This window comes from Ilyonectria robusta (genome assembly GCF_021365365.1).
Source record: "Ilyonectria robusta strain PMI_751 chromosome Unknown BGZ61scaffold_1, whole genome shotgun sequence".
Taxonomy (NCBI): Eukaryota; Fungi; Ascomycota; class Sordariomycetes; order Hypocreales; family Nectriaceae; genus Ilyonectria; species Ilyonectria robusta.
This window is the reverse complement of record NW_025764435.1, coordinates 4,758,713-4,781,099: the sequence shown is the minus strand read 5'-3', so window position 1 is coordinate 4,781,099 and position 22,387 is coordinate 4,758,713. Positions and strand designations below refer to the sequence as shown.

General features: G+C 51.8%; 10 protein-coding genes across 10 annotated transcripts; 5 read left to right on the top strand and 5 right to left on the bottom strand.

Annotated features, from left to right (window-relative positions):
• Window positions 1-252: 252 nt before the first annotated feature.
• Window positions 253-2,248, top strand: BGZ61DRAFT_409207 (uncharacterized protein; the record flags this gene model as incomplete). The annotated part of the gene is made up of 3 exons (XM_046243213.1): window positions 253-833; window positions 895-1,627; window positions 1,679-2,248. 3 exons carry the CDS (start codon window positions 253-255, stop codon window positions 2,246-2,248), a joined length of 1,884 nt encoding a protein of 627 aa, XP_046113110.1.
• A 299-nt stretch (window positions 2,249-2,547) lies between these two features.
• On the top strand, window positions 2,548-3,390 carry BGZ61DRAFT_338908 (BcABA4; the record flags this gene model as incomplete). Its single annotated transcript, XM_046239173.1, has 2 exons — window positions 2,548-3,122; window positions 3,174-3,390. The coding sequence occupies 2 exons, from the start codon at window positions 2,548-2,550 to the stop codon at window positions 3,388-3,390; spliced, it is 792 nt and encodes a 263-aa protein (XP_046113109.1).
• A 579-nt stretch (window positions 3,391-3,969) lies between these two features.
• On the bottom strand, window positions 3,970-5,869 carry BGZ61DRAFT_544704 (fungal trichothecene efflux pump; the record flags this gene model as incomplete). The annotated part of the gene is made up of 4 exons (XM_046255276.1): window positions 3,970-4,724; window positions 4,774-5,184; window positions 5,234-5,648; window positions 5,702-5,869. 4 exons carry the CDS (start codon window positions 5,867-5,869, stop codon window positions 3,970-3,972), a joined length of 1,749 nt encoding a protein of 582 aa, XP_046113108.1.
• Window positions 5,870-6,834: 965 nt separating this feature from the next.
• On the bottom strand, window positions 6,835-7,677 carry BGZ61DRAFT_489254 (carnitinyl-CoA dehydratase; the record flags this gene model as incomplete). Its single annotated transcript, XM_046250191.1, has 1 exon — window positions 6,835-7,677. The coding sequence occupies one exon, from the start codon at window positions 7,675-7,677 to the stop codon at window positions 6,835-6,837; it is 843 nt and encodes a 280-aa protein (XP_046113107.1).
• A 483-nt stretch (window positions 7,678-8,160) lies between these two features.
• Window positions 8,161-9,365, top strand: BGZ61DRAFT_379281 (carnitinyl-CoA dehydratase). Its single transcript, XM_046242605.1, has 2 exons — window positions 8,161-8,820; window positions 8,870-9,365. The coding sequence occupies exons 1-2, from the start codon at window positions 8,433-8,435 to the stop codon at window positions 9,331-9,333; spliced, it is 852 nt and encodes a 283-aa protein (XP_046113106.1). The 5' UTR covers window positions 8,161-8,432; the 3' UTR covers window positions 9,334-9,365.
• Window positions 9,366-9,466: 101 nt separating this feature from the next.
• On the bottom strand, window positions 9,467-10,636 carry BGZ61DRAFT_409201 (HotDog domain-containing protein). Its single transcript, XM_046243212.1, has 3 exons — window positions 10,446-10,636; window positions 10,100-10,391; window positions 9,467-10,044 (listed from the first exon to the last, which is right to left on the bottom strand). Exons 1-3 carry the CDS (start codon window positions 10,572-10,574, stop codon window positions 9,497-9,499), a joined length of 969 nt encoding a protein of 322 aa, XP_046113105.1. The 5' UTR covers window positions 10,575-10,636; the 3' UTR covers window positions 9,467-9,496.
• A 435-nt stretch (window positions 10,637-11,071) lies between these two features.
• BGZ61DRAFT_583256 (uncharacterized protein) lies at window positions 11,072-13,005 on the bottom strand (the record flags this gene model as incomplete). The annotated part of the gene is made up of 2 exons (XM_046256312.1): window positions 11,072-12,878; window positions 12,929-13,005. 2 exons carry the CDS (start codon window positions 13,003-13,005, stop codon window positions 11,072-11,074), a joined length of 1,884 nt encoding a protein of 627 aa, XP_046113104.1.
• Window positions 13,006-13,581: 576 nt separating this feature from the next.
• On the top strand, window positions 13,582-16,496 carry BGZ61DRAFT_339254 (4-coumarate-CoA ligase; the record flags this gene model as incomplete). The annotated part of the gene is made up of 4 exons (XM_046239211.1): window positions 13,582-15,226; window positions 15,808-15,907; window positions 15,961-16,254; window positions 16,307-16,496. The coding sequence occupies 4 exons, from the start codon at window positions 13,582-13,584 to the stop codon at window positions 16,494-16,496; spliced, it is 2,229 nt and encodes a 742-aa protein (XP_046113103.1).
• A 623-nt stretch (window positions 16,497-17,119) lies between these two features.
• On the top strand, window positions 17,120-19,336 carry BGZ61DRAFT_544692 (uncharacterized protein; the record flags this gene model as incomplete). The annotated part of the gene is made up of 6 exons (XM_046255275.1): window positions 17,120-17,225; window positions 17,278-17,343; window positions 17,412-17,672; window positions 17,779-18,339; window positions 18,389-18,595; window positions 18,657-19,336. 6 exons carry the CDS (start codon window positions 17,120-17,122, stop codon window positions 19,334-19,336), a joined length of 1,881 nt encoding a protein of 626 aa, XP_046113102.1.
• Window positions 19,337-19,369: 33 nt separating this feature from the next.
• Window positions 19,370-21,624, bottom strand: BGZ61DRAFT_409190 (amidase signature domain-containing protein; the record flags this gene model as incomplete). The annotated part of the gene is made up of 1 exon (XM_046243211.1): window positions 19,370-21,624. The coding sequence occupies one exon, from the start codon at window positions 21,622-21,624 to the stop codon at window positions 19,552-19,554; it is 2,073 nt and encodes a 690-aa protein (XP_046113101.1). The 3' UTR covers window positions 19,370-19,551.
• Window positions 21,625-22,387: the final 763 nt, after the last annotated feature.

Here is a 22,387-nt window from a genome sequence, read left to right as displayed (position 1 = left end):
GCCCCCGATGAATCATTAATGCGGGGAAAGCTGTCAAAATGGACCGTCTCGGAGATCGGTAACCGGGCGTTACGGCGGGGTGGGAATAGCACGGCATCTCAGTCCCACGCCCGGCTCCGAACTGGAGCGGTCTTACAACGGGAGTCAATTGCCTATACAGAGTGTTATCCTATTGGGAGCACCCCCTAAGTCGGTTTCTGATACTCTGACTATGCTTTCCTCTCTAGATTGGATACCTTTTCATCTCTCACAATGCATTCGGAGCAGACACCGGGTCGTCGGCCCATTCGAATTGGCGGTGCATCAGGAGGATTCACAGACCGCGTCGCGGCGATTTCTCGTCTAGCTAAAGACACGCGTGTCGATGCCATTGTGGGAGATTGGCTGTCTGAAAATGTCATGACTGGGTACGGTGCTGGCAAGGCTCAACAGGACCCTTCCATCGCTACACTGCCGCTTGAGGAGCGCAAGCGAACGGCCATGTATGCCAGCACTTTTCTGCAATGCTTTGAGCCTGCAATTCCGTTCTTGGCGGAGAATAAGACCAAACTCGCAGTCAATGCTGGCGCCAGTGACACCGAACTCCTTGCCAAAGTTGTCCATGACATGGTTCAAAAGGCCGGATACGGCATGAAGGTGGCCTGGGTTGAGGGCGATGATGTGACTGGACCGTTTGAAGCGATGGCCGCCGACGGTCACGTCTTCACCAGCGTAACGGACGGCAAGACATTGAGCGAGTGGGGGCACAAGCCTCTCTGTGCACAAGCATACCTTGGAAGTCTTGGTATTGCAGAAGCACTTAGACGGGGGGCAGATATTGTAATATGCGGAAGGTACGCAAACCACTTGATAGCGAATTGTTGACACCACTCGAATCACAGCTAACGATCATAGAGTATCAGACGCCGCCCCAACAATAGGTCTGGCTGCCTTCTGGCACGACTGGAAAGCAGATCAGTTTGATGAGTTAGCTGGTGCTCTTATTGCAGGCCACTTGATCGAATGCTCTGCATTTGTAACTGGTGGTTACTACAGCCGCTTCAAGGACCTCATGAAGGCTAAGAAGCACCTGGGCCTTGGCTTCCCTATCGCTGAGGTTTTCAGTGATGGGGAATGCAACATCACAAAAGAAGAAGGCTCAAATGGCATCGTGAACACCGAAACTGTGACGTCGCAGTTGGTGTATGAGATATCCGGCCCCTTGTACTTCAATTCGGACGTCGTTGCCGACTTGCGAAACATCCGAATGGGGCAGCTCGGAGAAGACATTGTCCATGTGTCGGGAGTGAAAGGACTCCCGCCGCCTGCAACAACGCGCATGGGAGTGACGGCTCATGGAGGCTATCAAGCGGAATGGCATTTCTACCTCGTAGGCCTTGACATTGAGGAAAAGTGCCAATGGATGGAGGAGCAAGCCCGACACGCCATTGGAGAAGAGCTCATTCGGGAATTCACCATGCTGAAATTTCACGTCCACGGCAGCAGTCCGCCTGATCCGGTCAATCAAGAAATCGCAACTGTGGACTACCGTATCTTTGCGCAGGGTCCAAGGGCAGAGTTGTTTGATGGCAGTCTGCCGGATGGGTTTGCGAGAAAACTATATGAGACTGTTTTGCAGTCATGTCCTGTGAGTTTTGTCTGCTAGATGCGCTATTCTCGACTAACAGGCTGCGATTAGGGTGTTTCTCGACCCAACGACTTGCGGCAATCAGCACCAAAGAGTTACTGGGAATATTTTGTCTCGCTCATACCTCAGAGCGCCTGCAATCATCGCGTTCATCTATTGTTTGGCGATGAGTCGATAATCCCAATCTCGTTGCCGCCAGTGACAAAGGACTATGGACCCCATGAGTCCTACGACGCTCTACATCCTCGAGCGCTCGAATCCTTCGGGCCCACGGTGCAAGCGCCGCTGGGATGGGTTGCCCTGTCTCGCTCTGGGGACAAGGCATCCGATGCCAATGTCGGGCTATTTGTCTCCAATAACGAGCAGTGGGAATGGTTACGCGCATTCCTCACCATTGGTAAAATGAAGGAGCTACTTGGCAAGCACGAGTACACCGGAGGGCGCGTAGATAGATTTGAGCTTCCAAACCTCCGAGCCGTGCATTTCTTGCTCAAGAACCATCTTGACAGGGGATACAACTCTGGAAGCAAGCTTGATACTCTTGCGAAAAACCTAGGGGAGTATCTAAGGGCTAAATTCGTCCCGGTGCCCAAGAAGTTCATCGAGGACGGACACTTGTAGCCGTGACACGGAAAAGTAGCATTAGACCAAGCTAGACAATTACCGCACTCAATACAACCGGAAAATCAGCATTAACCGAGCCTAAACAATTCAGTTTGAGACAGGACCTTCGTCGGCTAGAGTAAGGGACCTCATGACGCATCCCAGTGCGGGGGACACGATGCCGGAAATCGGTTACCGCGAACAATGCCACTTAAGTACCCGCGGTTTCAGCAGAGTCAAATTAACAGCTCATATTCACTGGTGATCATCTTGAACAATATTGAATATATTTGGAAACATTTGTCGATCATAATACCATGGCAAACACACAGCTAGCCGGCAAGGTCATTGCTATCACTGGAGCTGCTTCTGGAATCGGCCTGGCCACAGCAAAGCTCCTGGCCAGCAGAGGGGCAAAAATATCCATCGCCGATGTTTCCCAAGAAGGCCTCGCAAAGGCGCAAAGAGACATCGAGTCTGAACACAAAGCTGAAGTCTTTGCTTTTCCGCTGGATGTTCGGAAATACGACCAAGTTCTCGACTGGATTGGGCAGACAGTAAAGCGCTTTGGCCGTCTCGACGGTGCCGCTAACTTGGCTGGTGTCATTCCCAAGAGCATCGGGGGTGAGCACGGCGCCATCGAGAACCAGGACTTCGAAGAGTGGGAGTTTGTGTTTGGAGTCAACACCACGGGCCTGATGCACTGCATGAAGGCGCAGATCAAGAACATTTCCAACAACGGCAGCATTGTCAATGCCAGCTCCATTGCCGGGTTGATCGGACGAGAGAAGAATGGCGCTTACTCGGCAAGCAAACACGCCGTGCTAGGGTTGACGCGCTCTGCGGCGAGGGATGTTGGAGCACGAGGAATCCGTGTAAACGCAATCTGCCCGTAGGTCTTTCCCACCTAACTTGATAAGCGCAACTACTGACATAGACACAGAGGCCGGATCGATACACCCATGTATAGGGCAGCAGCAGCAGTGGCTGTGGAGTCGGGTGCTGATAAACAATTCGAAAAGGAGACAATGAACGATATTGCACTCAAGAGAACTGGACGGCCCGAAGAAGTAGCCACGTTGATTGCTTTCCTTCTCAGTGACGATGCAAGTTACATTAGTGGCAATTCTGTCAGTGTTGATGGTGGGTGGAATTGCTAGACGACTTAATTATATACAAATTAAATGTCCTAGAGAAACACATGAGTTATTCAACCTGGTTCCTTTCTGACATTTTCTCTGCTTTCTATAATTTTCTGTTTTAGAGCCCATATGAGTTCTTTACACAATCGTAGAGTTGGACTTAGCCGACCTTGACGGTAGCATATGAGACAAGGTCCGCAAAGTGCCCAAAGCCCGGAAATTGCACTTAATTTAGCTAACCCCTAAATATTAGCGGTAAACCCCTAATTTATAGTAGGTCCCTCTACTAATTTATCGTGCCTCTGGCCAGTTTCCAGTGCATCTAGCCCCTAAACCATTAGTATAGGGACCTTCTATAATTACTACAAGGCCCTTTAATCTTTAGGACACTTAGCCCCTAATATTTGCACCTTTTGCAACCTCATCACCCCATATGCGACCATAGGTAGACCTTGGCACTTTCTTGCCAACAGCTTCGGCGATGGAGAATCAAAGACTTACAGAGAAGATTTCGGACGGATGGAAAGTTTCATGTTGGAATGAGAGGCTTAACCATAATGACATTCTTTGTACAACTATCTGCGATCGAACACGGACTTAGACATCAACTGCAGTGTGCGTCTTCTTGGTCGCCTTCCCGTCGTGCATCCGTCTCTCTACCTTATCCGTCAAGTGCTTCTTGGCATCCTTGGAGAAGAGGCAACCGATGATGGCGATAGCACCAAATCCCAAACTCGCGAGGTATACTGTCTTGAAAGCTTGCGCATATGCAGTGGGCAGCGCGCCCGCGACTGCTGCTTGGACTGCATCCGAGAAGCTGGACAAGTCGCCTGCAGTAAGAGCCGTGAGAAGATCCGAGGCCTGGCTCTCTGGGAGTCCAGCCTTTTCGGCTGCTGGAATGACATTGTTGGGGATGGTGTCCGTGAGTCGGTTGCTCAATATCGAGGTATAGACTGCCACCGCGATGGAGCCACCTGCTGAGCGAATGGAGGCAAGCAAACCAGAGGCAAGTCCAATGTCTTGGGCAGCGCAGAAAAGAGGAGCCAGGGCCAAAGATGCCAACTCGATGAAGCCAACGAAGAATGGTCCAAGGATAGTGAGGGCAATACCAGTGTTCTTATCGGATGGGGTGAGTGAGGCCAGTGCGGCGACGAAACCAACCATGGCAAAGGTCGAAAAGATCAGCCAGTATCGAACATTTCCACCCCAACGAACGATTAAACCGGCACAGATCTGCCCCAGCGCCGTCGAAGAGGCCACCGTGCAGGACAACCACCCGGCGTAGGTGACATCCTTTGTAAAGAGAGCCTGGACTTGCTGTGGCCATAGAAGTACAGCGCTATAGTAGAACACTGTTCTCTTGATTAGCTGGCGATCTTGCTGTTGACAAAAATAACTTACTGCTGGCGACGGTGGCGCAACAGACCAAAGCCATGAAACCACGGTTGGCAAAGAACTTTACTGGAATGGCTGGGTATTTGAGGTTGGCAAACGCCTCCCAAATGAATAGAGCAATCAAGAGCAGGGCACCGATAACAAGAGACGAAATCGTTGCTGCAGACTTCCACGGGTACATTTTGCCTCCCCACGAGACACCCATGAGGAAAAGGGTGAGACCAGCAGTCCAGAGGAAGATGCCAAGATAGTCGAGCTCCTTGAGCATCTGACGCTTGGTCTTGCGCTCATGGAGCAGCTCGAACGTCGGCGGGTGGTAGAAGAAGAACAGAAAGATGATGGCCAGACCGACGTCGATGATGTTGATATAGTAGCACCAGCGCCACCCGAGATTGGGATTCTCAATAAACTTCCGGGCTATACACAATTAGCTGATGTTCATGAGGAATGGTTCTCATCTACCCACCGATGATAGGTCCAAATGTAGCAATGGGGGCGTTCGTGAGGAAGACAAACGACAAGACCATAGGTCTGTACTTGTTCGGTACAAGTTCTCCCACTGCAACGTTGAAGCTGAGCTGGACTGTTTCACCGAGTCCGTAGATAGCGCTGCCGACGATGAGGGTATTCACATTGTTGGCACAGGCGCAGATGATGATTCCAATCAGGGCAACCACGTTGCCGCCAATGAAGAACCACCGGCGGCCAAAGAGATCAGAAAGGCGGCCGAGGATTGTATACGTGAAAGACAGAGCGAGAGTTCGAGAAATATTAACCCATGCAATGTAATTGCTCGGACCGATTTCCGCGTTGATGTAGGTCAAGACATTGGTCGGCAGGATCAAGAAGATGTACGCGCTGAGGGCCGAGAAACAGAAACCCTGCGCAAATCATCAGTCACAAAGTTCGACCTGAATAAGGATGCATTACATACAGCCATAGCTCCAATGAAGCGGACGGAGTAAAAGTATCCAGGTGGTAGGTCATCGCCTAGGGCGGCGGAGTTGATTGACCCGGTATCGTTATCGCGCTTCGCTCGTTCCTTTTCATCCTCGACTATATCAAGATGCTCTGCTGTATTCTCGATTTTGTTGACCTCCATTGTTGAAGGGCGCGCTGCAGCTTGAAGCCAGCACTTTTGAGAAATAGTGAGATTGAGTAAATGTTAGGTGGTGGTGGTTGTGAACCTGTAGAGGATGGATGTCTAATATAGCCCCTTCTTACAAGTTGGGGGATGATCGGCGCCTTATAGATGTTCGGAATGCCAAAGTCAAGATGTAAGGAGGAGTTGCATCTCCGACCACTTCAAGATGGTACTACCAGCATTCAAACCAGCTCATCCGTCGTCAAATTAACTGATTTCCCGTGGCACGAACTGCCACCGCAATCACAGTCGGCCTATCACCCAGCTCGCAATGCTTCTTGGCCCTGCCACGAGCCCATTACCCCAGACTACCCCGGAAAATGGCTGCCATGATCCAGCTGATGTTTGCGGGGAAGCGGCGGTACTGTGGGGGTGCAAGGATAGCTTTTTGACCCAATATAGCTCCACGAAGCTTGCGTATTCGCGTGTTGGCCGATGAATCATTAGTGGTGGCGTCTTAACCAACCTAGCGAGAGGGGAACTAGGTCGTCACGCGAGGGGCTACGACCATCTAAAAGTTCTAGCCAAACGCCGGAACCGTCGGAGGATGTGTGTGTTAGTTCCTCAGGTGAAATTTAGGAGCTAACACGTACCAACTCTTCTGTGAACGACACAGTAGTCACATCCACGGGAGGTGTGATGGAGATGAATCATTGTTGGAGTACTGAAGTCTGGAGAGCAGCAGCGGCACTAACAGTATCACAGCTGAACCATGATACCCTCCAATAAATGATTCATCGTAATTTCCATGCTCTGTGTCATGTTCGACACCTTGGACTTTGGCCAATTTGTGTCGGAAAACGCGAGTGGTGAGAAAGCTTGACGACTTGGATACAGTATTTGTCGGCAACATAAGGAATAATACCTTTCTATACACTCCCGTATGTTTCGAATTAATGTGACTAGACTGTTGGTAAAATCACTCACAGCCGACTTCCTTTCCATCTCGGTTCCCTCTTCTCCGAGAACGCCTTTAGACCCTCTAGAATATTTTCTCCTTTCTGAAGCTCCGCAAACTCCTTCTCGAGCGTCCATTCCACGGCTCTTTCCACTGATGCCGTCTCCCATCCTTGACGGAGGCCCGCTCGTGTGCAGATAATGGCATCTGGGCTGTTCTTTGCAATCATTTCCGCAAATTTAACTGCTTCCTGGACGACCTCCTCTTTGGGGACCACCTTGTTGACAACACCCCACTGAAGCATCTCTTGCGCAGAAACATTTCGTCCAGTAAGAGCGAACTCAGATGCCCTCTGTAAGCCAATTGTCCGTATTAATCGAGGGAGTGCTCCACCAATGGCCGCGATTCCACGCCGAACTTCTGGGAGGCCAAAATATGCGTCGTCGGCTGCGACGACGAGGTCGCAGTTGACAATAAACTCACATCCACCGCCCATAGCGAGGCCATTCACTGCCGCAATGACAGGCTTCTTCCCTAGGCGCCGGCTCAGAGGCTTGAAGGCTGGGGCATTTCCCATCCGCTTGCTCGGGTCCGCATCGTCTGACATTGAGTTGTTCCACTCCTTCAAATCGGCACCGGCAGAAAAGGCTCGGCCAGTTCCGGTAATGATGGCTACTGAGAGGTTTGGTTCTTCGTCAAACCACTTCCAAACAGAATCCATCTCCCACTGGGCGGCTGTGGACATGGCGTTGAGATCCTTTGGCCTGTCCATGCGAATTAGGACGACTCGTGGTGCAGGGAAGGTAAGTTTGAGAAAAGCTGGAGTCGGAGGTGGAGGCGTCTCCGTCGGATATGAGTTCTGAGACATGTTTTGGGGTGTGTCTGAGAAAGTGTAGTGGTGAGGTGAGGTGGATGGCTTGGTGAAGGTGGATTGGAAGCAATGGGTGAGGTTCAATGCAAAATGTGGTCAAGAAAATGCTTGAATACTGATGGACAGAATTCTAAAATTCAATCAATAAAAAGCAAGGCAAACAGGTAATATTCTCTGCCACCCGTAAATAGACAAGTCGTTACCGCATCACCCCGGCTGTCGGAACAGTTTGACCACTAGTCGCTCCCTTCTCTCGGGCTTCGTCTCCCTGACTTCAACCACGACTGGACCCAAGTACCCAAATCTCCAGCTGCCACACTTCCCTGTTCCTTGGACGCCCACTCTCGCCCAAAAGGGACCCCGCTAAGTAACGCGAGACCGAGGCCCATCCCCACCCCACCGTTGATACAAAGTGCGGGGAAGCTGGACACTAGTGATTCATCGCAAGGAGGGGGGGGGGGGGGGATGCGATCATCTGCCCAGCACCCGGATTCACAGTGATACGGGCGGCCAGGTTGATCGCCCTGAACGCTGTTCAAGTGTTATCCTGTCGGCTGAAGAGTCAGGGTGGACGGTTCCTTTCGCTCGGGGTCTTTTTGCCCGCCAGCAACCGAGGTGATAATTCTCACGAGGAATGGGGGGGTTTTCACTTCACGCTCGTCGATGAGGTTCCCGAAATGTAATATTGGATACACAGTCTCGCCAATCCACTGACCCGACAATCCGTTTACGCAATTGCATCCATCGCCAGCATGTCTACACCGCGAACGAAGAACCCCGTCCCTTCGTGGATCGAGAACCCCTACCCACACGTCGAACACAGCATTGTTAGCTTCCCCCGCAAGCACATTCTTCAAGTTACAATCAACCGGCCGGAATATCGCAATTGCCTGCCAGTGGAGGCAACAATTGAACTCGGTGCGCTGTGGAAGTGGTACGACAGTGAGCCCGAGCTGCGGTGCGCTGTCTTCACTGGCGCAGGCGACAAGGCATTCTGCGCGGGGATGGACCTGAAGCAGAGATTCGACATCATCAAGACCAACGATGTCGCTCACGAGTATCCTTCTGGTGGCTTCGGGGGGATGACGAATAGGACTGGAAAGAAGCCAATAATTATCGCCTGCAATGGGCATGCGCATGGTAAGACACATTGCTAATGCAACCCTTTATGGCAAGACTGACATCCCAGGTGGCGGCTTCGAAATCGTACTCAATGCCGATGTTATTTTCGCGTCCCCAAATGCAACATTCCGTCTCCCCGAAGTCCTTCGCGGCGTTTCAGCCCTTGCAGGCGCGCTCCCCAGATCGATGCTGCTCTTCGGGAACCATCGCACAATGGATCTTGTTCTGACCGGCCGGACACTCTCAGCGGAGGAGGGTGTGCAATGGGGTCTTATCAAAGAGATTGTCCCCCAGGATAAACTGCTGGATAGAACTCTGGACTACGCCTCTGAGATTGCCAATTTGAGCCCAGACAGCGTCATCATCTCCCGCCTGGGTGCGCGGGAAGTATGGGAAACGGGCGTGAGCAGGGCTACGATGAGGGGACAGGAACTGTGGGCAGAAGCCATGCTGCGAAGCAAGAACGCGAGCGAGGGCTTGGCTGCGTACCGAGAGAAGCGAGATCCCAAATGGTTCCCGTCACATATCTAGATTTTATAAATATGCATTTTATTTACCCATAATTTCTTTCCTGCAATCCTTGACCGCTGGTGATTTACCCCGCCAACTCTCTCGGATCTGAGTGGCATTCACGCATACCAGGACGATTCATGACTAGAAATGATGGGTGAATAAATTATTATACACTGATTATTTACAACTTGCTGCCGCTCTGCGCAATTTGGGCGTAGCCGTTGGACAAGGCCACTCGCCCGTCGCCTTTAACAATCGTCTCAAACATAATATCGTCAACACCACCTTTGGACCCAACCACCCACATCCTGGTCTCAAGTTCGTCGCCAGGATACACAACACTCTTGAATCGAGCGCCAAACCTCTTGAAGCGACTAGGGTCAGAATCTCCGAGCTCCTTTAGGACACCGTGAGCTGCAATGTTCCAGGTGCCGAGACCGTGGAGGATACATCCCTTGAAGCCGGCACGCGCTCCGAAATCTGGGTCTGCATGCATGGGATTGTAGTCGCCGCAGAGTCTGTATAGCAGAGCAATCTCTGGAGTGGTCTGGAAATTGTGGACGGCATCAGGAGCCCGGGCGGGAGGCTTGGGCGAAGGCTTGGATGGACCGCGAGGGCCGTCATAGCCGCCTTGGCCGATACCGAAAGCCATTGAGTTCATCTTGGCGTAGACGGTTCCTGTCTTGACATCCACAAGCTCCTGCTCAGCTTCGAGAATCATGGCGCCACCTGATGCAAGACACGAGTCAGCCACTGCCGCGAGTGTGTTGGCGTTGGATCTTACCTTTGTCGTAAACACCAATGACTTTGTTCTGGATCTCAAGGTCCAATCCTTCCGAGCTGGTGGGAATCGTCTTTAGAATCTCAATTCCTCGCTCACCGTCCACGGACTTCTGTGCGTCGAACGGCGGCGTGCCAGGAACTTCTCCCGAAATCATGCGCGAGATGAAGTCAAAGACATCCTGGTCCGTCTGCTTGAAAGCCAGATTGATAGGAAACGTCGGGAACGTAGCGAACTTTGGGTGAAGCTCGTAAAGCAAGTGGCGCTCCTCCGCCTTCGCCCCAATTGCATTGGCCTATGGGCATCTGGTTAATAGCTTGATGGCAGTAGGCAGACAGAGTGCACTTACAAAGAGGAGCACATCTCGGCGGTTATAGCTGCACTTCAGCGGCGGGTATTTGTACCCAGCCGCTTTGCGGAAATCGACATTATCGTATCGCCCAGAGGCATTCTTCACGGGTCTGTCGCTCGAACTCATGATTTAGACTCGATGCAAATAAAATAATGGATGTTTTCGAGGTCTGAACTGGAGATCATGATATGAATCTGGGGCGATCTCCCACTAATTATTCCTCGCCCACCGGCCACTTACCCCGCCGTTCCATACCAGGGCCATGCCATTTGCCTCGGCTCGATCCGCGCTGCCTCGGACGGTCACCCGTTTCGGCCAGCTCTGACCGACAGTACGAGGAGCTGGACTACATGCGACGTATCATTTGTTGAAGGGCATTGCTATTCGGACACATGCATCTTAATTTTTGCAAACGAGTGCATGCCTCAATCCTAAAAATAAGTACTGAGGACGCTTCTTAATGTGGGTTTTATCCCTCCTAACAATCATTGTCCCAGATTTAATTGCAGAAGTTGGAAGGTTCTCTTGGGTTCTTGTATGTTCCAGGGATAGTATTTCATCAAAGAAGTTGTTGTATTTGAAGATATAACTATCTATGTAGAACAATTTACATGTGCTCTCTCCTACAACGTCATTCGTGATGAGATGGCTTTTTGCTGCGCACTCATACGTCGCTGCTCTTCAACTTGGACTAATTCATACGGCAAATCATCGACCCTGGCCCTCAAAAACTCCGAAATACTCTTCCCGAATCCGTCAAGTACACTGCTACTACTTACTCCGTCCTGCAAAATCCCCTTGATCACAAAGTGGACCGCGTTGAGGTGCGGGAACTCACACCGCTCAACAGAGTACTGAGCGTCCCAGTCGTCGGCCAGAAGTTCAATCAGTTTCGGTACCGTCAAATAGGCTTGCGCAAAGGAGAATGCTTTTGGATCTCGCACCCAGAAGCCAACGTTCGCGTTGCCGCCCTTGTCGCCACTCCGGGCGAAGAAGAGGTCGCCGAGGGGACGCCTGATCAATCGTCCGTTTGTGGATGGCGAATTCGCCAACGCGGGGCTAATAGCCAAAGCAGACTCTGAGATGGCTCTCATGTCTTTGAAGTTCGGCTGCGGAACAGCATACTTCTCTCCCGAGATGAAGTGTACCGTCAAGATGGGAAGAACTTCCTGAGGGATCAGGGCGGGGAAGTACCGAACATACGGCTTGGGCTCCATTGTCCGCCAGTCCATCCCGAGGTGCAGACCGCAATAACCCTGCATCCCGTTGTAAAAGATGGCCCTGCGGAATTGAGTGAAGGCCTCTTTCTTCGGGCTTTGGGCAAAAAAGCGAAACTGGACGGTGCAGGACTTCTGTGACCGAGGGTTGGTACCTACAGACCCGTATTTCTCAATGCTGAAGGTTGTGAAATCTGCCAAATTGACTTGGCCCAGGACTTGTTCTTTCATCAAGTTGAACTTGAAATCAGTGTCGAGCCCTGCGGCGTATGCTGAGATCTCGGCCTGGAAGCCGCCCAAAACACTGATGGCGACCTTTGCAGTCTGGGGTGGAGGGATTCCCACGATTCCTGACAGTCTAACGCGGTCCTTGCCGACTTGCTCAAGACAGGCGCCATCGATCCGCGCCACAACATCAGGATTGAGATATGTCGGTCCTTGAATCTCGTACAGCAGTTGGCCCTTGCATGTGTCTACCGTAACGGCCCCGTTGGTGCCCTCGGGCTTGGTGATGATGCATGTCCCGTCTGCCGCAATCTCGGCGATTGGGTACCCGACATGATGGAGTTGAGCAACTTCTTGAGCGCCGCAGTAGTTCCCGCCAGTCACATAGGCACCACATTCGATGAGATGTCCAGCCATGAGACTGCCGGCAATTTGGTTGTAGTCGGTCGGTTTCCAACCCCAGTGCCAGGATGCAAGTGCCATGACAGGGGACGCATCGCAGCACCGGCCGCAGATCACAATGTCTGCGCCTTTTTCGAGTGCCTCGATGATACCTCTCTGTCCGGTATACACGTTTGCCGCGAGTATTTGTTTTCCCTCGGTCTCAAACTTCCTGCCAGCTTGGTCCAGGTGCTGCGGGTTCCCGAATCGATTGGTCCTGATCTGTTCGGTGACATTGTCGCCTTCGACCCAAGCGACCTTCATATGTCGAATTCCCAAGCTGCGAAAGTACGAATCGACCCTCTCAGCTAAGCTCTTGGGATTGAGAGCGCCGCCATCGTGGACAACCTTGACGTTGTTGTTGGCCACCGCACGGGCACCATCTCCGTTGTTGTAGGCTAATTGTTCGAGAAAGTTGGGTTCGTATCCCAGATCAGGCCGTGATTGCAGTTCGATTGCCTTCCACGCAATGTTGAACTCTGCGAGATAATCGGCCGTGATGGCATCCACGGCGCCGGAAGATGCCAGTCGGAAAACCTGATCAAGGCTGAACTTGTCAACCAGGTGTTGTCACGCGGAAGGGCGATCATCACTTACCCGTCGCCAATGGCACCAGATGCATTGCCAATCCGAATGGGACGGCGAGACTTCTCTTTCGATTCGGTCGATGACATTTTACAGCCGTGAATAAGCCTTTCTGGTGAATACGCCGAGGGCTATCGTGAAGGCTTGACTGGAAGTTTTCCAACACCATGAATCTCCCCCGCAATCACTTTTCCCAACGACACTCAATCTTTTTCGTCCTCGGTAAACGATACCATTGACAAGTTACCTTCCGGCATATCCATGTCTCATTTGCCTCACTTCCCGATTCCTTCGCCATTCAAACCCCGCCTCGTGCACCTCGCTATCCGGTAGGCGAACTAAGATGCGGAGGTGGAGCGGCCCTAATGATTCATCGTGTCAGCCGGTCTTCCCGAGACCGTACTCGGTAACGACCCCCACGAGCTAATGCAAGCTATCTAGACTGGTTTCCCAAAATGTTGAAAGGTGTTGCTCCCCAGGGCCTACATCTGGGGTCGTGACAGGGGTGGCGGAAGACATCTCCCAGACTCTCGGTAATTGTCGTGAGGCTTACCAGCGCTCCAGACGAGCCGGATTTCGAGAATCATAGTCAGACGTCCAACTCCAAGCGCACTCAGAACTTGTCGACACAGGCATGCATTATGGCCACTCAATCAACACCGACCATGACAGTTTACAACCTGGACCGGAGGGTCGATATTCCCAAAGACCAAAACCTCACTCAACTTCTTCACTCTTCCCACTACGATCTTCCAGACTCCCACCTCATCGCAGCCGATAGTCTCACCAATCGGAGCATCACACTTGGTGAACTTCGCGACCGTACGGGCAGAATCGCAAATGGGATCAAGCAAAAGCTCAACCCGCCAGATCAGGCAAGATGGGCCATTATTCTTCCCAACAGTGTAGAATTCATGGAGGTCTTCCATTCTATCTTGTGGACGGGAGGCGCCATCTGCCCAATCAATTATGCACTAAAGGCAACTGAAATTGGACATGGAATTGCAGTGTGTCGCCCTCAATTCATCGTCGCTTATGGGAATATCCTCCCTGCAATCAATGAGGCAGTCGAGGTTGCAGCAGCTGAACTGAAGAAGGAAGGCGTGGAATGGCAGCCCCCAATAATCCTCACTGTCATCGCCAAAACAGCACATCATCTTCATATCCCAGACGACTTCCTGTCTTCAGCGCGATTGGAAATCCCCCACTACCCAGATACTTCAAAACGTCTCGCGTCGATCCATCTATCGTCCGGGACGACAGGGAAACCCAAGGGTGTGTGTCTTACACACTACAACTTTGTTGCAAACGTGCATCAGCTCGTTTCCCACGACGCGTCTCAGTTTCATCCCGCATCAAAGACCGTGGCATTCACACCATGGGCTCATATTGCCATGACAACCATGCCGATGTTTCTAGGGCCCTACACTGGCATGTTTCACCACGCCATGCCCTCATACAATCTCGAGAGCTTTGCGAAGCTGGTTGGGTCTAACCAGGCCACTTCCTTCCAGGGCGTTCCCTCCGTGGTTCTGTCACTAGCAAAGTCCGATGTGACGGAGCGCTATGACTTCTCCCGTGCGGCAATCCTCAACGTCGGCGGCGCGCCGCTCAAGAAGGGTGACATGGAGAGACTCATGTCACGAGCCCCTTGGAAGATGATTCAGGCTTTTGGCATGACAGAAGCGTCTGGATACGTAGCTTACCAGCGCCTTGATGAGACTCTCCCAGAAGGCTCAACTGGACGACTGCTCCCAGGCATTGAAGCTCGACTGGTCAAAGAAGGCACGGTAAATGATGCGCCATTAGGTGGCCCCGGCGAGCTGTGGTTACGAGGACCAAATATTACCAGTGGCTACGCGTTCAACGACGAAGCGAATAAGCAAGGGTTTCCTGAGGACAACTGGTACAACACGGGCGATGTGTGCACGATTGACAAAGAAGGACGGCTTTCCATCGTGGGGCGTACCAAGGACCTGATCAAATACAAAGGCTTCCAGGTTTCTCCATCAGAGCTCGAATCGTATATCAACTCTCACCCGGATGTCGCGGAGGGCGGAGTTGCAGCTCTGTGGGACGAAAGCCAGTTGACTGAGGTGCCCACAGCCTGGGTGGTGCTCAAGCCTCACCTGGTGAGTAAGAGCGCAGCTGACAAAAAGAAGTCCCTCAGGAATGTTCAATCATGGATAGATGAGCAGGTGAGCGGGTATAAAAAGCTTCGGGGTGGTGTTTGGGAAGCGAGCAAGTTGCCGAGGAACGCAACAGGGAAGATCCTGAGGAAAGAAATGACGGGAATGAGGGACGGGCTTTGTTCGCTGGACAAGAGATTTCCCGCAAAGCTTTAGATTAGATTAGGGTGAGGATTGTATTAAGATGAGAACTAGAATCAACACGAGGTCTATCTGGTGCGCCTATCTTCCGTCCACCGACATATCGCTGTAGGGTAGCTCTGATGGCCTGAAGTTGGTCCTGACATGAATGACGAACACAATCCACATGATATCTGGGCCACATGAATATTCTTCCCCGACCTTTAATTCCTCGGCGATTCGGGATAGTCATCTTTGATACACAACTAAAAATTGACCCAGTGCATTTCTGTCCCACAAAACCCGGATAAAGTAAAGCGAGCTGAGGGGTACATGCATCGATTGTGGCGCCTCCAGGCCGGCCACAACAAAGTTCTATATGAGGGTAGACCAATGAATAGCGCGGTGTCTCATTTCTGGAAAGTTTGACCTCTTCGCGACTCTTCATTTCAAAATGGTCGAGAGAATTTTAGTTGTAGCGCGAATGCTCACGGTTGACACTCGCCGTCGCAATGAGGTTCGTGATTCCGCTCACAAAGATGCCTGAAGCTAACGGCTGTAAGCTGCTGGAAAGATTGCAAGTCCTGGCGGATACGGCTTTAAAGGGCGAGCCCGGAACGCTAAAGTATGCTACACTCATCCCGCGCGACGACGACGGCAAGACAGTGTATGCGGTTGAAGAGTAAGTGTGCAACAATTCTCGAATTCTCGAACGCACATGATAAGTAATTACAGATATACCGACAAAGCGGCATTTGATCTTCACATGTCTACCATTGGGGTCAAAGACATAAACCAATGGTTTGTTGATGAGAAGGTCCTGGATCCCAACGACAAGCCCGATGTTCATATCCTGGAATATCTCCCCGAGTTTCGCTTCGACCGACAAGAGGTGCTCACGCATGGGGACCCCCATATTGCGTTTGCAGAGCTTGACTATATCCCGGGTGGTGTTGACACATCCATTCCCTACTGGAAAGCCGTGGTGGAAACTGGGCGTGAGGATGAGCCCGGAACATTGGTGTATGGGTAAGCTACCACATGAAGAGTAACACTATAATGCGTATGCTAAAATGCTTAGAATCTTGAAAGACTCACAGAAAGAAAATCGCCTCTGTGCATTTGAGGTATACGAGAGCGCCGAATACTTGAAGGACGTTCATGTTCCGAGCGAAGCTATCCAGAGTAGCATCAACAATACGAAGCATTTGAGAACGGGGTTGAAGCACCACTTTCTGCAGAAGAAAGGCGGTTTCTTGTACAGGAAATAATGCTTGGGATTGTATTTAGCGGGCTAGAGTCTTATTTACACCCAAGTTGACCAAGGTCACGTCTTGCATTTCTACCACTCGATGCTGAACCATCATGATCGCTTCTCTTCGAACAACATCTCATGTTCCCCAAAACCACCTCATGGAAGATAGTACAGTATAGCACCCCACGTAAAGAGAACCGATATCTCCAAGCTCGGCATGGCATTTAGCTTGATGGCGTCTCCGGGAATATAATTGATGACCCGCATAGCAGGCTATCTCCTTCTGGGACTCATGGCTACGTCGGATGGTCATGAGGATGCTGAAAAGAGGGGCGCAGATGGATGGCGGGGTTAGCGGGTGCTGAATCATTAGTGCGTCTCCAGGAGGTGGCAAGAACCTGCGAGCATCCGAACTCCATGATGGATGAATCACTTTGTTTGGCTATTCGAGTGAGGGGTTGTTGGAGAATGTAGGCTTTGCTTACAGAGAATCCTAATCTCCGAGCCGTGGGTGGATGAAGTGATCCGGGAATGACATATATGTGTGCTACGGCTCTTCCACGATGTTCATATGCGCACCGCATTCACTTCATAAACTTTTTCTTCATTCCTTGGTTGATTCTTATAGAATTGCTCACCATGGCTCCCTCGGCTATCAATGACCTTGCCTCAAATGGCGGTAACGGCCAACTACAACTTGGCGTCCCTTCTGGACGACCTATCCGCATTGCAGGATGCTCTGGAGGTAGGCGTGAAACCATCTTGGTAAAGGTCCAGTGCTGATTCTTTTTTAACAGGTGTTTACGACCGAAAACGAGCTATGGAAGACATGGCCAAGAACGAAGACGTCGATGTGATAACAGGTTGGTGGATCCTCAGCGGAGTCGAGATTGGAGAATCTGAGCTTCTGCAGTCGCTGACATCAACCCAGGTGATTGGATGAGCGAGTGCAATATGACTCTTCGAGGATCAGACAAGAGAGACAGACTTGCACAGCGCAAGATGGCTACTGGTTCAACCGAAGTGGCCAAAGGGTACGAGCCGTATTTCCTCGAGGAGGTTGACCCGGCCATCCCTTGGCTTGCAAAGAAGGGCACCAAGCTTGCGGTGAACGCTGGAGCCTCAGACGTCCACGGCTTGGCGGAAGCTGTCAAGGAACTGATCAAAAAGCATGGGGTGGACCTGAAGGTTGGTGTCGTGGACGGCGACGATGTAACCGATGCTGTGCTGGATCTCTACAAGAAAGGCACGTCTCCCATCTCTACAGCCGACTTAACGCATGCTAACTAACCACCCAGGCGAGCCCTTTTTGAACCTCCCGGCAAATAAGTCCATCCAAGAATGGGGTTACGACCCCGTCTGCGCGCAATGCTACCTCGGCGGCACCGGTATCGCGGAGTGTTTCCGAGCCGGCGCAGACATTGTGCTCTGCGGCCGCGTCGCCGATGCTTCCCCGACAGTCGGCGCCGCAATGTGGTGGTACGGATGGAACCGCGAGGAGCACTTGACCGAGCTTGCCAACGCTCTGATGGTTGGCCACATCATCGAGTGCTCGACATATGCGACCGGCGGCTACTACTCCGGGTTCAAGGATCTGGGCGTCAATGACCTGGATATGGGATATCCCATTGCTTCCATCGAGGAGAGTGGCGAGAGTGTCATTACCATGGAGCAGGGTCGAGACGGCCTTGTCAACACGGCCACGATCGCCAGCCAACTTCTCTATGAGATCCAGGGTCCCTTGTACTACAACTCAGACGTCACTGCGTCGATTGAAGATGTAAAGCTCGAGCAGGTCGGCAAGAACGCAGTCCGAGTCTCGGGAATTAAGGGACTGCCAGCCCCGGCTACAACCAAGGGTATGTGTAACGCACCATGTCACCAGGGCTTGACTGACTTTCTCAATAGTTGGAATCACAGCAAAGGGCGGATGGCAGGCCGAGTTCCACTTCTACCTTACCGGTATCGATATTCCGGAGAAGGCGGCCATGATTGAGCGCCAGACGAAAGCCCGCATGGGCAAGTACCTAGACAAGTTCTCCTGTCTCAAGTTCATGATTGCCGGCGAAGTCCCAGAGAATCCCGATTCGCAGGAGTCGGCTACGGTGGACATGCGTACGTTTATTTGATCTTGCTATGAGCTGGAGAGTTCTCTGCTAACAGTGATCCTCCACAGGCATTTTCGCCCAGACTCGTGACGATGAGCTCCTATCTGGCAGCAGCTTCGTAGACTCAGACCGCGGTTCATTCGCACGCTTCTGTATCGAGAACTTGCTGCAGTCATACCCCGGCGGCACCATGGCTCCCGACATGCGAACTGCCGTGGGCAGGCCCTTCTTCGAGTACTGGGTTTCCCTGATGCCGCAGTCGTTTGTGGAAGAGACCGCTCACCTACCCGACGGCACCATCAAGAACATCCCGCCACCTACGTTGACGAAGGAATACCCCCGCGAGCAGCCTTCGTACCCAGAGACGACAGACCCTGCCGACCTCTCCTCTTTTGGCCCAACGACCCGCGGGCCTTTGGGGTGGATTGTCATGGGCCGTTCTGGCGACAAGTCGTCCAACGCGAACCTAGGCCTCTTTGTCCGCAACGAGGACGAATGGGACTGGCTGCGGACAGTCCTCTCCACAGCGAAGCTGCGCGAGCTTCTAGGCAAGGACGACGTCGGTCGGCAAATCGACCGTTGCGAGATGGCCAACATTCGAGCTGTGCATTTCCTGTTGAAGGACCACCTTGACCGAGGCTTCAACTCGACTTCGAGCTTTGATAGTTTGGGTAAGAACTTGTGTGAATACATCAGAAGCAGACATGTAGATATCCCGAACAAGTTTCTTGAACGAGGAAAGGTGTAAGGGTTGGGGCATGTAGCTAATAGAAGCAGATATGTTGGAGAGGAAATGTTAGTGCGGTACAAAGCATGGAACAATATAAAGAACATGGCCATTAACAATTTATGCAGCACTGGTTTACATTTCCATCGTGTTAACTAATTGCCGCATTTTGTTTCCCTCGCCATGGATCGGGTTGGGGAATTGACACCGACTTAAACAGTTCCTTAACAATTTCCTTAAATCAACCCAAGCCAACCTGCAGGCTGTCCACCTTTAGTAGCCTTAGCCAAAACAACACCCATCGTCATGTCACGAGCCACAGGAGCCCTCGTTCGTTCCAGTCCTTCCCTCTCGATGGGTTTCAATGTCACCGCTTGAGCCTTGAACAAGAATTGGACTTCGCCCGCCGCTGTTTGTGATAGTGTTTCGACCGCGATATTCTCTACAGGAATGGCAGTACCATCAATCATGATATCCAGCTCTGGCAAACCAAAAGCTGGAGCTGGCACTGTTACCAGACCCTGGACATTGACTCGGAGTGATGACCTAGCCATATCATTCTCCGGGATTGCTTCAAACTTCTCAATGTTCAACTTAGGATGAAGTGCCCTAGATGAGCGCTCTGGGATCAATGGGATGACATCAGAGTCAAGAGCAGGGGTATTCGGTGGAGGAACACGATGCTTTGTCTTCGCTTCGAATGCGTTTGCCCACTCCAGCAACTTCACATCGTCGTACGCTCGACCGGCAAGCGTAAGGTTTACCGGAACACCCTTGTCGCTCATAATGCCCATCGGTACCGACATCGAGGGGATTCCTAGATGGCGCATTGCCCTATTCCCATTGCTGTAATAGGTGCCGTTTCTCCACGCCAGTGCCGCGCCTTCGAAACTCGAGTCTGCGTTTGCAGGGCCTACGTCGCCCGCCGCAGGGAAGGCAACGCAATCACAGCCCAAGCAAGTCAACCAGTCTTCAAGAAGCACCTTACGCATTCCTTCTAGGCCCTTAACAGCTTCCTCGAGCCCTTCTACTTCATAGAAGGTCGTGTTGCGAACATAGTCTGCCAGCTTATGGTACTGGATGGCATTGGCCTTCTCAAAGTGCTTCAACTCAGGTTCTGTCCGAAGGGACTCAGGGTAAATGTTGAACGGGTCAACGGCGAAGATGTCAGGCAATTCGGAGTCACCGAAGCCCTTCAAGAAGTCGTTCCAGGCATGCGCAATTAATGGACCTCTCTCCACTGCATTCCAGTCATGCGGTCGTCTGGGGCAACCCTCGGGCAATAGGTCGTCGTTCTCGTATGCCGTCATTGGGGGAAAATCAGGCACCAGAACAATTTCAGCACCAAGAGCTTCAAGGTCTTTTCGTGCTTGTTCCCATAGCTTGATAACTGCCGGACTTGTTTCCACTTGTCTTGCCCCCTCTGGCGCGGGCCCGCCAATGAACATCTCGGGGACTGCGATGCGCAGACCCGACAAGGATTTGGACGAAGAGATTTCCTTGAATGACTTGGGCTTATCCTGCCATGGTTCCGGTAGCATTGTAAAAGTCTGCTCGCGCCAAAACTCGCCCTCTTTCACGGGGTCCTCAGCCGTAATAACATCCAGCAGACACAGCATATCCCTCATAGTTCTCGTTTGTGGAACCGGGACATCGCAAGTAGGATACGGCGGCCAGTTTCCACGGAGGGAAAGAAACCCTCTTGAGGGGGTGTATGCGACTAATGCGTTGTTCGATGCAGGGGAGCGACCAGAAGATACGGTCTCAGCACCGATGCCAAAGGCGGCAAAGGATGCAGCCGTAGACACAGCTGATCCGTTGGAGGAGCCCGAAGCAAAAGCCGCAGCAAGGTAGTCTGGGTTATAGGGATTCTCAGCTCTCCCCCATATGCCCCTCTGCATACCGCCGCATGCCACAGCGGGCATGTTAGTGCGTCCGACCAGGATAGCGCCAGCATCTCGGACCGTCTTCACCAAGAAGGCATCCTCGTTGGCGATGAGGTCTTTAAACGCCGGAGATCCCGCGGCTGCCGCCATTCCCTTGACCTTGAAGCTGTCCTTGATGGTAAAGGGAATGCCCTCCAAAGGTCTCAGAGGCGCGCCGGAAGCCCGCCGATCGTCGGATTGCTGGGCCTCGTCAAAGATGGCCTTGTTCATGACAGGAATAGCATTGAGAGCAGTATTTCGGCAATCATATGCACTAATGCGACGAAGATAACGAGCGACCAGTTCGACACTCGTCACAGAGCCCGAAGTCAAGGCATTTTGCAAGTCTTCAATGGAAGCCTCAACGAGGTTAAGTTCGGCCATGTTCGACACAATGGATTTCATGCGACCCGAAGTGAAAGCGAGACCTAACGAGTTTCGAGATTTAGTAAAAATGTCGTGAGTGTATTGTTGAGTGAAGATTTTTGAGAAGTCTAGGATGCACTGCGTTGTTAGAATGCAAATCCCCCATGTATTGTAGGTTTGTGTCTCATCCGAAAGTGACGACTCATGGATAATACTTTCCGACTTGACTGAGGCAGGCCGGAGTGTGTTCGTGCCAAATTGCCAGATATAGCTAGCTTCTAACGAAAGAACACAGGTGACTTTGGGTTACGTAAACACGGGAATAGCCAGATTAAACATTCCTAATTCAGATTCCCCTTTGATCGCTATCAGAATAAACCTTCCAATTCGACATGGCATCAATGCGGGGTTATTAGCTCGAGATAGGACGGTCGTGTAGGCCGCCATGGCTCGATATCTTTCCTTCACATGGAATTAGCATAAAAACGTACGATTTGCTCCATTAGTCCGGCCAATAACGCGACCAGGCGTATCTGTGGAATCCTGATATGTGGTGGCCTCTGACGTGGGCGCCCAAGACAGGCTGCTTTATCTATTGCTGGTAGTTAGCCGAATCACGCATCTTGGCCTGGCAGCACCGTCGCTAGGTTGGCTGGTCCGGAACGTGTCTATTCTTCCTTTCCAAAAGTCAACCGCACTGTTTCCTCTAGCGCGACTCTCTGTTCAAGGGGAACATTGGATTCTCTGCTAAGCTGCCCTTGTCTCACACCTGGCTCCCTTC

What these genes read in the sequence shown, in the direction of transcription:
- BGZ61DRAFT_379281 (XM_046242605.1), top strand. Translation starts at nt 8,433, where the DNA reads ATGTCTACACCGCGAACGAAGAACCCCGTCCCTTCGTGGATCGAGAAC. An exon ending in CTGCAATGGGCATGCGCATG is followed by an intron (nt 8,821 to 8,869) that starts GTAAGACACATT and finishes CTGACATCCCAG; the next exon opens with GTGGCGGCTTCGAAATCGTA.
- BGZ61DRAFT_409201 (XM_046243212.1), bottom strand. Translation starts at nt 10,574, where the DNA reads ATGAGTTCGAGCGACAGACCCGTGAAGAATGCCTCTGGGCGATACGAT. An exon ending in GCCGAGATGTGCTCCTCTTT is followed by an intron (nt 10,392 to 10,445) that starts GTAAGTGCACTC and finishes AGATGCCCATAG; the next exon opens with GCCAATGCAATTGGGGCGAA. An exon ending in CATTGGTGTTTACGACAAAG is followed by an intron (nt 10,045 to 10,099) that starts GTAAGATCCAAC and finishes GTCTTGCATCAG; the next exon opens with GTGGCGCCATGATTCTCGAA.